This window comes from Vitis riparia, chromosome 11, assembly GCF_004353265.1.
Source record: "Vitis riparia cultivar Riparia Gloire de Montpellier isolate 1030 chromosome 11, EGFV_Vit.rip_1.0, whole genome shotgun sequence".
Classification (NCBI taxonomy): domain Eukaryota; kingdom Viridiplantae; phylum Streptophyta; class Magnoliopsida; order Vitales; family Vitaceae; genus Vitis; species Vitis riparia.
This window is the reverse complement of record NC_048441.1, coordinates 1,152,870-1,166,181: the sequence shown is the minus strand read 5'-3', so window position 1 is coordinate 1,166,181 and position 13,312 is coordinate 1,152,870. Positions and strand designations below refer to the sequence as shown.

Sequence of the window (13,312 nt, the reverse complement as noted above, 5' to 3'; positions counted from 1 at the left end):
TTCTTTCTTGGTGAAATTACGAAAATACCCTTTTAACTTTCAAAAAAAAAGAAAAAAAAACCATTTTCTTGAAGTCTATGTCAAAAAGTACGACAATAGATATACATTTGGGAGAAACTTTGTAAAAATATAAGAAATTTAATTACAAATTTCAATTTTACTTTTATTTTATTTTATAATATAGTTTCTAATAAAGTCACATTTTATATTGATGAGTTTACTTTTATCATAAGAAATTGATTCATTAATAATCCAATTGTTGGCTTGTCGTCATGTTCCATGCATTTTTGTTATTTTAATTCCTAGTCATTACTCTTTCTTTGTATTTCTCTATTTATTTTTTTATTTTTTTATTTGTTTTATATAATTATTTTACTCTAATTGTTTTTTTCCCTTTTAAATTTATTTTTACTTATAAATGCTAGGATTTTTTATTGTTTATTTTTTTAATTTTCCTTTGCATCATAAAGTTCTTGTAAACTATTGAAATGTGATATTTTTTCATTTAAAATTTTCAATGAAAATGATGTTATTAGAATTTCATTCATTTGATTTTTTATAACGAAAATAATATTATTGGAACTTTATCTACGAAGGTATTATGCATTTATGTATAATGCAAAAGTTTCTAATTTAATTTTTGCGTTCCTAATTATTTTTTTAGAATATTATACAAAATAAATGAAATTTCTTTCAAAAAACTATTTTTAAAATATTGTTTTTAATAAAAACATCATTTTCTTCTTGGATACCTTAATCCCATAGTTTTTCAAAATCAATTTTCAAAGAGTCTCATAGTTTCCTTCTTGGGTATCTTAATCCCATATTTTTTTTTCTTTCGTGCTTGAGGGTGTGCTATATTTTCATAGTGTATTTGACGATGTGCCAAATCTTAGTGCACTTAAAAGGTGTGCAACTTCAGTATACAAAATTTTGAATTTTTAATAAAATAAAGAGAAAATGAAAATAAAATAAAAAAATAAGTTTTATAAAAAATAAATTTTATTTTATTTTATAATTAAAATTTTAATAAAGTCAAATGTTAGAATCATGATCAAGTTTTTGTTTTATATAAATAAAAAATTTAAACATTTTAATCAAGTAAAAAGTTAGAAGTACAATCAAGTTAGAGTTACTATGACCATTAATTATAAATAATTATTATAGAATATCATTTAAAGGTGGCATTAATTTGTTTTATAAGTGACAGCAACAATCTTTGAATGGTAGAGTAGTATCCCTTTAAAAATAAGAAATTAATGGTTAATTAGTTGACATGCATTGTAGTTGTATATACTTGAAATTTTAACACTAACATCTTAATTTGATCATATTTTGCTATACATGCGTGCATGAGATGATGGTTTATTTTGCTAACTCATTATATATTTTGTCCCCACTTCACTTCAAGGGTTGTGAGTTCGTCTTCTTAGTTGAGTGAAAAAGATTTTTTCAAATCAGCCAGCAGTATAAGAAAAAGTGTTCACCTTATACACTAAACACCAAATCAATTGGGGAAAGAAGTTCTTGATACTAGATCTATAGTGGATGTCTCCTAACTAAATAAACATGTTTTGAGGTCTTAATGACTCACGGACTCTAAAAGGATAATATCTATAAGGGAGAGAATAGATCGTTAAAGTGGGACACATTATTGTATATAGTAGATTCCTTTCAACCACGTAGACATGTTTTAAAGGCTAGTTCAATAGTAAACAAATTTGTTACTAAATTTCAAGCCATGACACAAAAATTCCACTTCCCCACCCCTCTCAGTGTTTCATGTTTAATGACAAGCACGCAATATTTTTGAACTTTCCTATTTTCTCTTACCATTGTTACTTTGCAGTGTATCATTATAATTGCTTAAGTTCAATTCTTGTGTAGCTATTGATCTTTTAGAAAATAAAGATGTCCATGCAATTCTGGGGCCGCAAACGTCTGAAGAGGCCGAGTTTCTGGTTCATCTAGGAGACAAAGCTAGAGTGCCCATAGTTACCTTTTCCGTGACCACTCCCTTCCTTTCTCAGGAGAAAACTCCATACCTTGTCCGTGTAGCAATCAATGATAAAGCTCAGGTAAAAGCTATTGCTGCAATTGTTCAAGCATTCAGATGGAGGCAGGTGACTCTCATACATGAAGATTCGAATTATGGAAATGGAGTCATACCATATCTAATTGGCGCCTTTGAGGAGATTGATTCACGTGTCCCGCATAGAAGTGTCATTTCTCTGAGAGCTACTGATGACCAGATCACTATAGAGCTCCAAAAACTGATGACAATGTCCACCAGGGTATTTGTTGTGCACATGTCCTCTTCCCTTGCTTCGCGACTTTTCTTAAAAGCGAAGGAATTGGGGATGATGAGTAAAGGGTATGCCTGGATTATAACTGATGGGATAACGAGTTTCTTGAATTCAATGGATCCATCAGTCATTGACTCAATGCAAGGGTTAGTAGGCCTAAATCCTTATATTCCACATTCAGAAGAGCTTAACAACTTCACTGTGAAATGGCAAAACAAGTTTCCCAATGACAATCAAAGCGGTAAATTGAATGAATTAAATGTGTTTTTGTGGACCCCGCATTTCGTGCTCAATGCGTTTCCCACTCGATGGCGAAACTCGATTTTTATTTTGAAAATGATTTTATTGATTGTTTGAAATGACTTGGAGTCGCCACTTATTTTTGTTTTATTTTTAAAGGGTAAACAAAATAAGAAAGAAAAACCCTAAGTGTGACTCCTTATTTTGGAAAAGGTGGTCTGTGAAAAACCGGATCGGATTCGGGGGTCAGGTTACTTATCGGGAAGGTACGGTAAAGACCGTAGCACCCCTCTAAGTCCCTAAAGTCGGGTCTCTACTAATAAAATGAAGCTATCATGACAATCAATGAGAAAGTCAATGAGTACTCGGAACAATCATGCACATATGAGAGTCAGAAAATGCATATAGACTAACCAGAGCGGGAATGAGTGTGTACCTGAGCAGCAAACCACTATGCGCTATCAAGAGAGAGGGTTAGTGCACAATAAATAGCATAAACATAGCTCACATGTCACTAAATTGAGTGCAAAATTATCAAAGGCACGCATGACACCTCACTCAAAATTCACTTTTATTTTGAAGAAAATTTATTTGATGTAGGGCCCCCACCAAAGCCCGTTTATTTTGCATAAATTAATTCCGTAAACTCCATCACTCGGAATTACAGAATTTAATTCATACTTATTTTAAAACATTTTAAAACAAAAGAGATGTTGAAATTGTTTGCCAGAAGGAAAGATGGCAACCAAGTTTTATTAAAAATGGGATTCTTGGGTGATCCTAAAAAATCCTAAGGATGAAAGATGAGAAAATTGGAATTATTTGAAAATCAGAATTTTGATGAAGATATTTACAAAATAGGATTTGAGAAAACATTTTCAAAATCAAATGAAAAGAAATCCAAGAATGTCACATGGCCCAAAGGTGGCCCATACTAAAGATGGCCAATGCATAGCCTGGTAGGAATTGGGCTCAGTTGACTTGTGCATGCTGGGGCTGTTGATAGACACTGCCTGTAGGTCCCACTATATCAACAATACCGGCCACTGTCTGAGATTGTTGCAGAAGTGGATGAATAGTTGCTGTCACTACTCGTGCAGGATGATGGATATCGACAATTGGGCCATGCTCACCCTATGTTGGGGTGAAAGCTACATGCTGGCTCTGAGGGGGAAAGTTGAGAACCATTTGGGAGTAGAGCCGAAACCATTTCTGTATTTCCAACTTAAATCTCATCATTCAGCAGTTGAGATTCCTGAAGGAGCTCTGATATGTTCCTACTCCCGTTTGCACCACCCTAGCTGGCGAGGCTTCTTAAAAGATGGGACAGCAGATCCTGATCCTTAGTCTGATCTGATTTATTATTGGAATGCATGTTGGAAAGTATCCTCAGTAAACTTGGCATCCCGCCCAACACTGAAATCATCATTAGTGAGACATATGAATCTACAACTGTCACAATACCAGCTGATAGCTCCTCATTTCTGAATGGGTAGCACCGATAAAAGACCCGGATATTACCTGTGACATTATCTCCTGCTTCTGGGTCTTGGTTATGCACTTTCTTTCTCTTTGTTCATGCTTCAATATACCTCATTTCATCTCTATACATTGCACAACTAACGCTTGGACATCAACAATTATTTGATTCATCTCAAGAATGGAATCAGTACACTCATGTGCTCCACGAGAAGGCTGAAAATGCCCTCATTTCATCATCTTTATTTTATCAACCCAGATATTAAATGTAGCAACATAGACCTCGGCAAGCAACTTCCCAACAAGGAGATATTATAAAGACTAACGTGTCAGCAAATGCAAGTAGACCACTCACATATGTTACCAATTCTCCCCTGAAATTCCTCAACATCCTTTGCACTTCGCATTCGGAGCATACCCAGTGGAGTTGAACGAAGTGAGCCCACGGTTCCTCATCAAAACCAGGTTTGAGTTCCGCTATGTAAGCTAACGCACCAATGGTATCATCTTCCCTAGTTTGAGGGATTCTACTGCAAGGCTGCAGACACTATGATTAGGGATGAGCAAAACAGTGTACATATGCATTGAAATATTTAGCACAGGTGGGACAGCTTCTCTGATGGTCGTGACTCGGGATCACCACCTTGAGGATGTCACCATGCTGGATGACTGTATTAATATCCGAGACATGATCATGACTGATCTGACTGACATGAGGAAGGCCATTAATCCCATCAATGTTGACTCGAGATATCCAACCCTCATATTCCTGAACTTTGGAGCAGCTCAGTTACTTGGAACCATGCATGGCCATGCATGCATCTGATAAGGAATTGAGAAGAGGGAATGAGTGAAGGCAGATATGAGAAAATAAGCGTGAGGGATGTTGGAAGAAATGGGTTTAATGGGTATGGGAATGTTTAGAGAGAGAGTGTGGGTTTAGTGGCGCGGCTAGGAGGGTGGCAAACATGTTGGGGTAAGAATGAAAGATGTGAGATGGGTACATGAACTGGATCTGATGAAGAAGAAATAAACTCATGCGACAGCATTATTTGAGGCAAGTGATGTCGAATATGGTCGAGAGTCAACTGGATTCATTGCTTGCACTCACAAAACTGCATTTGGAACGATTGCTTGCCTCAAGACCCGGGTACCTCTGTCCTTCCTGAAGATTTTAGAAGAGTGAACTTCACTGCAACGTCAGGGTCTTCGATCCAAGCCTCCTTATAATGTGATAAAAAAAAACGGAGTTGGGGTCACTGGATTCATCTTCCACTGAAGAGTAGAAAGCACCAGAAGTTCCATCCTCATAATCGTCTTCACTTCAGGTACATATTGTGTCTCCTCAACCTGCAAGTCCAAGAGAAGAGGAACATCGATTTTACTGGAGCTAAACTTTCTCTTATCACGGGTATTTTCCTCATGGGGACTCTCTATCTGATATGTGGATGCAGCTGCACTTTCTCCCTCATTCTCATGGTATTCCAATTTGCTTCCACGAGTGCTGCAGCCGACACCACGGCCTCTTGAACGCGAGTGGAATCCAGATGGCAATGGACCTAATGGAGGCCTCTCAATGGGTTTACTTTAAAAGCTTCTTGAGGGCCCAAAGGATATTGCAGAACCTGGACTTAGGACGCCATCTGAAGGGATTATCATGATAACAAGGACCACGTGGCAGTTATGCTGGATGAGTTGGAAATTCCATGGCTTGAGGCTGCAATTGAGTGGAAGATTAACCTGACGCAGGTGCATTTTGTACAAGAATAAGAGGCGACATGGCTTGTACGCTAGAAGACAATATGTGCCCTCAAAGGACATTGGGTATGGTAAATGAGGACATCATTAATGAACAAGCATGGTGATCAGCTAGATGAATATAAGGGATGGAAACTTGGGTGTGGTTATGAATTTGATGAGTATGGGGGGAAAGAGAGATGAAGGGGCTAGGCATAGGAATTCATGTTCGTGAAAATGATGGAACAAGTGGATGGATTAGGTGGTGGCAGGTTTGATGGGAGGTGATGTAGGGAATGGATGATGAATGATGGATAGGATGGGTACCTGGTGGGGATGCCATCAGTGAAAAGAACACTGGGAGATAATGGGATAGGTGTGAAGAACGGGTTGGTCTAGGTGGGATGAGAGATAGAAGGTGATGAGATGGTGATGCTTCTTGGAATTAAAACAACTAGGATTTCTCCAACTGTTTCTAGCCCAAGAGAGAAATGGATGAGATACAATTGCAGCAACAACTGGAACAGGAACCTCTTCATATTTGCATGCTAAGAGAACAACAACCAAACCAACTAATTGAAGCTTCTTTCTTGCCAACGTCTGCTGAGATAGAAATCTGTCCGCGAGTGTAACAATAAGAAACAATGTCTCTTCCGTGAGTTCAAACCTATTATGCACCTCGATAAGCCCGTCGATCAGTATAGCTTTCATCTTATGGTTAATGTCAAATTGTCGAACCATGTAGTCCAGAGAGACGAAGCTAGAGCTCTCCATCCTTCCATAGCTGGCATACAGCTCTTCAACATACTCAACAACTGTAAGTGGATTCCTGGTATCCGGGCCATCAATATCCATGATAGGCTTAACTTTGAAAAACCAATATCAAAATCCAACCCCATTCCTCCTCCACTGCCAAAGAGATCATCTTCCAAATCTTCCACTGGGGTAAGCAACCCACCAAGATCAAAATCATCCACGATGCCAGCTAAAAGCTCATCCTCATCATCAGGAAGCAAGCTTCCAATTGCATTCAGATCAACATCTTCAAGTGGATCCTTACTTTCTTCATCTTGCTGAAGTTTATTCAAGCTAGGTGAACCATCATCGATAGAGTGACCACAATGCTCTGAATCATTACAGTGCAACTTTTCATGCAGCAGAATGGGTAACGAGCTTGAAGACCAACTAACATCACTTGATGTATGATAGGCATCAGTTCCATGTGGGATCCCTGCTGATCATGAGTCCCTAAAAACAATTTCCTCTCTCTCAAAGGATGGCTTAGGTGCAGCCTTTGGTGAATCCCAGCTTCATGCCTGTGCATCTGATCTAACACTAGCAGATTTTAATGGGGTGGCAGCCAGCCAAACATAAAACAGAGTGATGTACATGCAGTGGTTTTCCCTTGGAGATATCAGCTTCACAATCACCAGTGGTGGGGTCAATCTCACGGAGTAATGAAGCAATCTCAGCTTTGGCCAACAAGAAAGAGGAAATGGTCACCTCTCACAGGAATTGCATGCCTCCAGGATGAGTCAGTGTGAGAACTTAGGATCAGCAATCATCTTACCATAGACTGTCAGGTTCAGCTTAGACTCACTTTATCCCAATGACGGAAGGAAGCATTTACCCTCTCATTGAGTGAGATTTCTGACCTTCTGACCAGAGCTACTGACCATACATAGGAAATTACTACCCTGCTGCATTGATTTAATACCTATATGCCCCACACATCCACCCAGATTCATGGACATCTGAAAGTCTCTTCTATCCCTCAAATGTTCTTCAAATCAATTGATTCTCCACCAAGGCACCAGCACGGATTTACAGTCTTAAAGCCTTAAGCGTGCATTCAAGAGAAAACAAAGGAGCAAGAGAACAAAAACCAGAATAGAACATGAAGCATTTAACAAATATGTTAAGCCCATTTCCTCATCTTATCCATGGGTCCAACAATCAGTGGGTTAAGATGAAAAACATTTTCCAGAATAGAGCATAAAATGTAGTAAGCTCACTAATATTAAACCAATAACCACTAAATCAACACAACCCAATAAACAGAATTAAAACTACAGAGAATGAGACAGGAGAAACAACTGTAAGATGGAAATATATAGGAAAATCATAATGACTATACCTGGATGTCTCTTCCTCAACTTAAGTCCTGGGCTGCTACTCGCTGTTCTTTCTCTGGTCTATGCTCAGCTCGGCATCCCCCTCAAGAAGCTGCTCCTCAAGCCATCTCAAAACAGCTCTCGCTTCCTCCCTTCTCTGGTTCCCCACCTTCCTCTGCTAAGGAATCCCTTTTCCGAAATCTCTCCTCCCCCTCAACAGAATCGCCCCCTCTGAAAAGCAACCACGGTTCTTCCCTCACCTCCAGCTAGCCTCTTTCTCTCTGCCAGAAAAACAGCAACCAAAAGCACCCTCTGCCCCTCTGCAGCTGCCAGCCACCCCCCTGCAGCTGCCAGCCACCCCCCTGCAGATACGCTCCTCCTCTAACAGAAAAAGGCACCCCCCTGCAGCTCCCCTCCAGGTGTCAACCATTCAATGGCTCATTCAACTCCACTACCTGATTCACTGAAGGCCAGTTACGAGGTGACACGTGGTTCCTTGAGATTGTGACACCTGTCCCAAAATTAACTGCAAAAAGTGAGCCCCAAATGGGGGTCTACAGTTTTGTTTGTGGGCGTACGATGCTGTTTGGGCTCTAGCAAGAGCATATGAAGAAATTGGTCCCAGAATGTCCCAACCTCAGAAATTGAAATCTTGGAGTAAGTTTACAAACCTGGCTTCCATTTCAGTATCACAAACTGGTTCAAAGATTCTCAAAGCTATTTTGCAGAGTCAATTTAATGGTTTGAGTGACAAGTTTCAGCTTAAGGATGGACAGTTGGAACCAGTGGCATTCCAACTAGTAAATGTAGTTGGAAATGGGGTCAAGGGAATTGGATTTTGGACACCAAAACATGGAATTTCACGAGAACTTAACCTGTCAGATAGCCAGCTCTATTCAACATCTACGAACAGTCTTCAACCTACCATCTGGCCTGGACTATCTGCTGTTACCCCAAAAGGTTGGACAATGCCAGTGAGTGGAAAGAAATTGAGAATTGGAGTTCCAATGAAAGGTGGTTTTACTGAATTAGTGAAGGTGGATCGCGATCTGCAAACTGGTGTAGTTTCTGTATCTGGCTTCTGCATAGATGTGTTCAAGGCTGCAGTTGAAAATTTACCTTATGCATTAACTTATGAGTTCATCCCCTTTGACAATTCTAATGGAAGCAGTGCACTAACCTACACTGACCTTGTATTCCAAGTCTATCTCCAGGTTAGTTTTTGCCTCCTCAACCTATTCTTCGAACTCATTTAGCAACTCCATGCCTTCTTTTTTCTAGATGCTTAGAGCATTCACAAGCTATGTTGATGCAAGCCCATCAAACGAATTTACCAAATATGAGTCACTAAAACATATTCCATGATCATAATTGAACTCTATATGGAGGGTTTGGGATCACTTGCTTCTGAAGTTACTGATTATGAACATTTTTATGGAACATATGTTGTCCCTTAGTAGATGTTGACCTAACATCACCACATGTTTGAAACCATATCAAACTATCTTCCCTCTAGCATGTTCTCATATGTCATATTTTGTTTTGGCAAGGGAACCAATTAGGTTTTTGATGCAGTGGTGGGGGACGTTACAATCACATCAAACTGATCTTTGTATGTGGACTTTACTTTGCCTTATACAGAGTTAGGTGTGGGCATGGTGGTGCCTATTGAGATTGGAAAAGCCAAGAACATGTGGATCTTTTTGGAGCCTTTGACAGTGGACCTTTGGCTTGTTAGTGGTGCTTTTTTCATTTTGACAGGGTGTATTGTTTGGTTCATAGAACGCAAAATCAATGATGAGTTTAAGGGCTCAAGGGCTCAACAAGTTGGAATGATATTCTGGTATTCATTCTCAACCCTGGTATTTTCACAAAGTAAGTAACATTTGATAAGTGTTTTGTATTTCTATATCTATAAATCACCATCAAAGACTTCACATTTTATGTATTTGACAGGGGAAAAGTTGATAAGCAACTTGTCCAAGTTTGTGGTGATTGTATGGCTATTTGCTGTGCTCATACTAACTTCAAGTTACACTGCAAGTTTGAGTTCAATGCTAACTGTCAATCGACTTCAAATGCTTCAGAAAGGGAGTTTTATAGGTTATCAAAAGGGATCGTTAGCTAGAGAAGTAGTTAATAATTTAAATTTTGCAAATTCCTCGCTTCAAACATATGGATCTATTGAAGCCTATGCTCATGCCCTAACAGAAGGAAGTAAAAAGGGTGGAGTTTCTGCCATCATTGATGAGATACCTTACATTAAGCTCTTTCTTGCACAATATGGTGACCAGTACACCATGATCGAACCCGAATATCTTACCACCAATGGATTTGGCTTTGTAAGTGCATAATTTTCTTAAGAAAATCTTTTTAATATTTCTTTATATGCTTCTATCCTCTGAAGTTAATAAGTTTTTGTAGGTAGGATCATAAATATGATCATGTCCTCATACACTTCTTTGTTGGTTCCTTTCTTCTTTCTTACCTCTATAGGTTTTTCCAAAAGGGTCCCCTTTGGTCTCTGATATTTCATGGGCAATAGCAAAGCTAAGAGAAGATGGTAAACTTGATATGATACAGCAAACTTGGTTTCAAGACCAATCGGTTTTTAAGAAGCAAAAGTCTCCAACAAAACCAAGCATCCTCGACTCCTACAGCTTTCGTGGCCTCTTTCTAGTCACGGGTACCTCTTCAACTCTAGCCTTGATCATATTCTATGTTTTCCTGATCAGGAACAAATTAACCAGTGAAGGACAACCTCAGCTTAGCAATCGAATTGCGCAAGAACCTTTATCTGATGGTAGTATTAGTATGTCTACAGCTGCACTAGACATTTCAGACCATCCAACTGATAACAATATCTCAACTGAAGGAGAGGAGAATTTGAGTAACACTAATAATGGAAACCAACCTTCATAACTATTAATTGCAGAAATACAATTCAAATGACTAATAAGTTTTAGATGACAATTATCCTGCAAATGAATTCTAGTGGTTTATATGAAAATTTTAAAGTATTTGATCCAACTTATGATGAAATGTGTGCAAGAGGGAGTGGAGATCAAAATCACTGACAACTATTTTGGGAGAGTATGACTCCAAGGCCAACCATTGAGCCTCCAAGTTAGGTCTTGCCCTTGCTCTGAAACCTAGACATGGGTAACGGTGCCCTTTCTCTTGTTTAATGAATTGCATTTGTTGCTTTGAACTTGCAACAATTTTTCAACACTTGATAGGGTTTATGCTTTAACCGGCTTCACCCGGAAGAATCAAATGAAGATTTGTTTGACAATATTTTTAAAAACAGTCTCAAAATTTGTCAAATGTGTTTTTGTATTTGAAAAAATGTTTTATGTTCTTAGAATACACACACACACACAGATATATATATATATATATATATATATATATATATATATATATTTCTAAAAGTAGTTTTGGAAGAGGCCTTTGTACTTGTATTGATGAATGTATTTTTGAAGGACTCCTAGGGTAAGTGGTCCCAATTTTGAAACTTGTCATAGAACCATCAAACCATTTTTCTCTCCAAATTTCTACCATGGTGTTGTAGCCTGCATATGGCCTACTTTTATTTGGAGAAAGGTGGTTCTTCCATTCTTAAGTGTATGATGATGGACATTCATTCCATTATCACAAAAAACGCATACATGATATATGTATATGTATCAATTCATTCAAACATGCCTTCCTTTGATTAGAACATACCCGAGTCCATCTTTCTTTTGATGAAGAGGTATGGATGATCTTCTAAGGCTATGGAGGGCACCATCTTTATCTGAATTCTCTTTAATGATGGGAGCGGGAGAGAACGGTTCTGTTCTTTTATTCAAAAGATGTGATATATCTCAGAACAGAGACTTTCCTTAACATTTTATACCTTCCTGCCTTAGGGACCTTCCCGTTTAAAAGATTGGGCCATATGTGTCTCAGGCCCATCAATTGAGACACACATGGTATCGGGCTCTACACATGAGGTGGCCCACACTTTAGTACGATCAGTAAATAAAATACAGAAAATTCGAATAGCTTGATCATGAATAATTGTTAAAACATGTGTGAGTCCATATCTTAACAATCTCCCACTTGGACCACATATATTACAAAACAATGTTCATGATAGTACTTTATTGAGCTCATCTTGCTGTTCTATTTTAATATCCTTCAACAATCCGATCTACTAATTATGCTAACACATGATCAAAGCGGCCTTCGTTAATCATAATTATAACTAGACCCATCAATGATCACAACATTAACAAAATCAGCAACATGGATCAAGTGTGGATGTGTAGCATGGAAATTACATAGAATGTGATCTTTAATATGTCTATTTCCAATTGGTCCTAGTTTATGACTAAAAATAGTCAAATTCCACTTTCAACACTTGATGCTAAACTGCTTCTGAAAGTCATCATTTCAATTCATAGTGTTCAAATACAGTAGTCTTTAAAATCAAGGTTTGTACAGATAACACAAACATAATATCACATCAAGTAAACAAACATAAAATCTAAATACAAACTCCCACTATACTAGTACATCATCAATGTGTACAACACCCATATGTGTGACATGCTCATGATATACTTTGGGTGGCAAACCCTTAGTGAGCGGATCCGCAATCATGGAGTTTGTGCTTATGTGTTCAATTGATACTTGAAGACTCTGAACTCTTTCTTTCATAACCAAGAACTTGATGTCAATGTGTTTGGACTTTGACGAACTTCGGTTGTTCTTAGAATACAATTCTGCAACTTTATTATCACATTTGATTCTCAATGGTTTCTCAATCCCATCAACGATTCGCAATTGAGTGACAAAATTCCGCAGCTAGATCCCATGGTTTGATGCCTTGTAGCATGCTATAAATTCTGCTTCCATGGTGGAAGAAGCAATAAGTGTTTGTTTAACACTTTTCCATGATACTGCTTCTCCAGCCAACATGAAGATGTAGCCTGAAGTAGATCTCCTGCTGTCAAGACATCCCGCGAAATCGGAGTCCGAATATCCCACGATCTCTAAATGACTGGATCTACGATATGTGAGCATATAATCTTTAGTTCTTTGAAAATACCTGTGGACCCCGCATTTCGTGCTCATGCGTTTCCCACTCGATGGCAAGCTCGATTTTTATTTGAAAAATTGATTTTTATTGATTCTTTGAAAATGACTGGGAGTCGCCACTTATTTTCGTTTTATTTTTAAAGGGTAAACAAAATAAGAAAGAAAAACCCTAAGTGTGACTCCTTATTTTGGAAAAGGCGGTCTGTGAAAAACCGGATCGGGTTCGGGGGTCAGGTTACTTATCGGGAAGGTACGGTAAAAACCGTAGCACCCCTCTAAGTCCCTAAAGACGGGTCTCTACTAATAAAATGAAGCTGACGTGGCAATTGATGAACAAATCAATGAATA

The 13,312-nt window shown here is 38.2% G+C and overlaps 2 protein-coding genes across 2 annotated transcripts; one reads left to right on the top strand and one right to left on the bottom strand.

The window, feature by feature from the left end:
* Positions 1-5,109: 5,109 nt before the first annotated feature.
* Positions 5,110-7,510, bottom strand: LOC117925343 (cyclin-B2-2-like). The gene is made up of 5 exons (XM_034844338.1): positions 7,418-7,510; positions 6,640-6,907; positions 6,267-6,577; positions 5,286-5,375; positions 5,110-5,190 (listed from the first exon to the last, which is right to left on the bottom strand). Exons 1-5 carry the CDS (start codon positions 7,508-7,510, stop codon positions 5,110-5,112), a joined length of 843 nt encoding a protein of 280 aa, XP_034700229.1.
* Positions 7,511-8,634: 1,124 nt separating this feature from the next.
* LOC117925592 (glutamate receptor 2.8-like) lies at positions 8,635-11,001 on the top strand. The gene is made up of 3 exons (XM_034844649.1): positions 8,635-9,751; positions 9,833-10,218; positions 10,373-11,001. The coding sequence occupies exons 1-3, from the start codon at positions 9,532-9,534 to the stop codon at positions 10,796-10,798; spliced, it is 1,032 nt and encodes a 343-aa protein (XP_034700540.1). The 5' UTR covers positions 8,635-9,531; the 3' UTR covers positions 10,799-11,001.
* Positions 11,002-13,312: the final 2,311 nt, after the last annotated feature.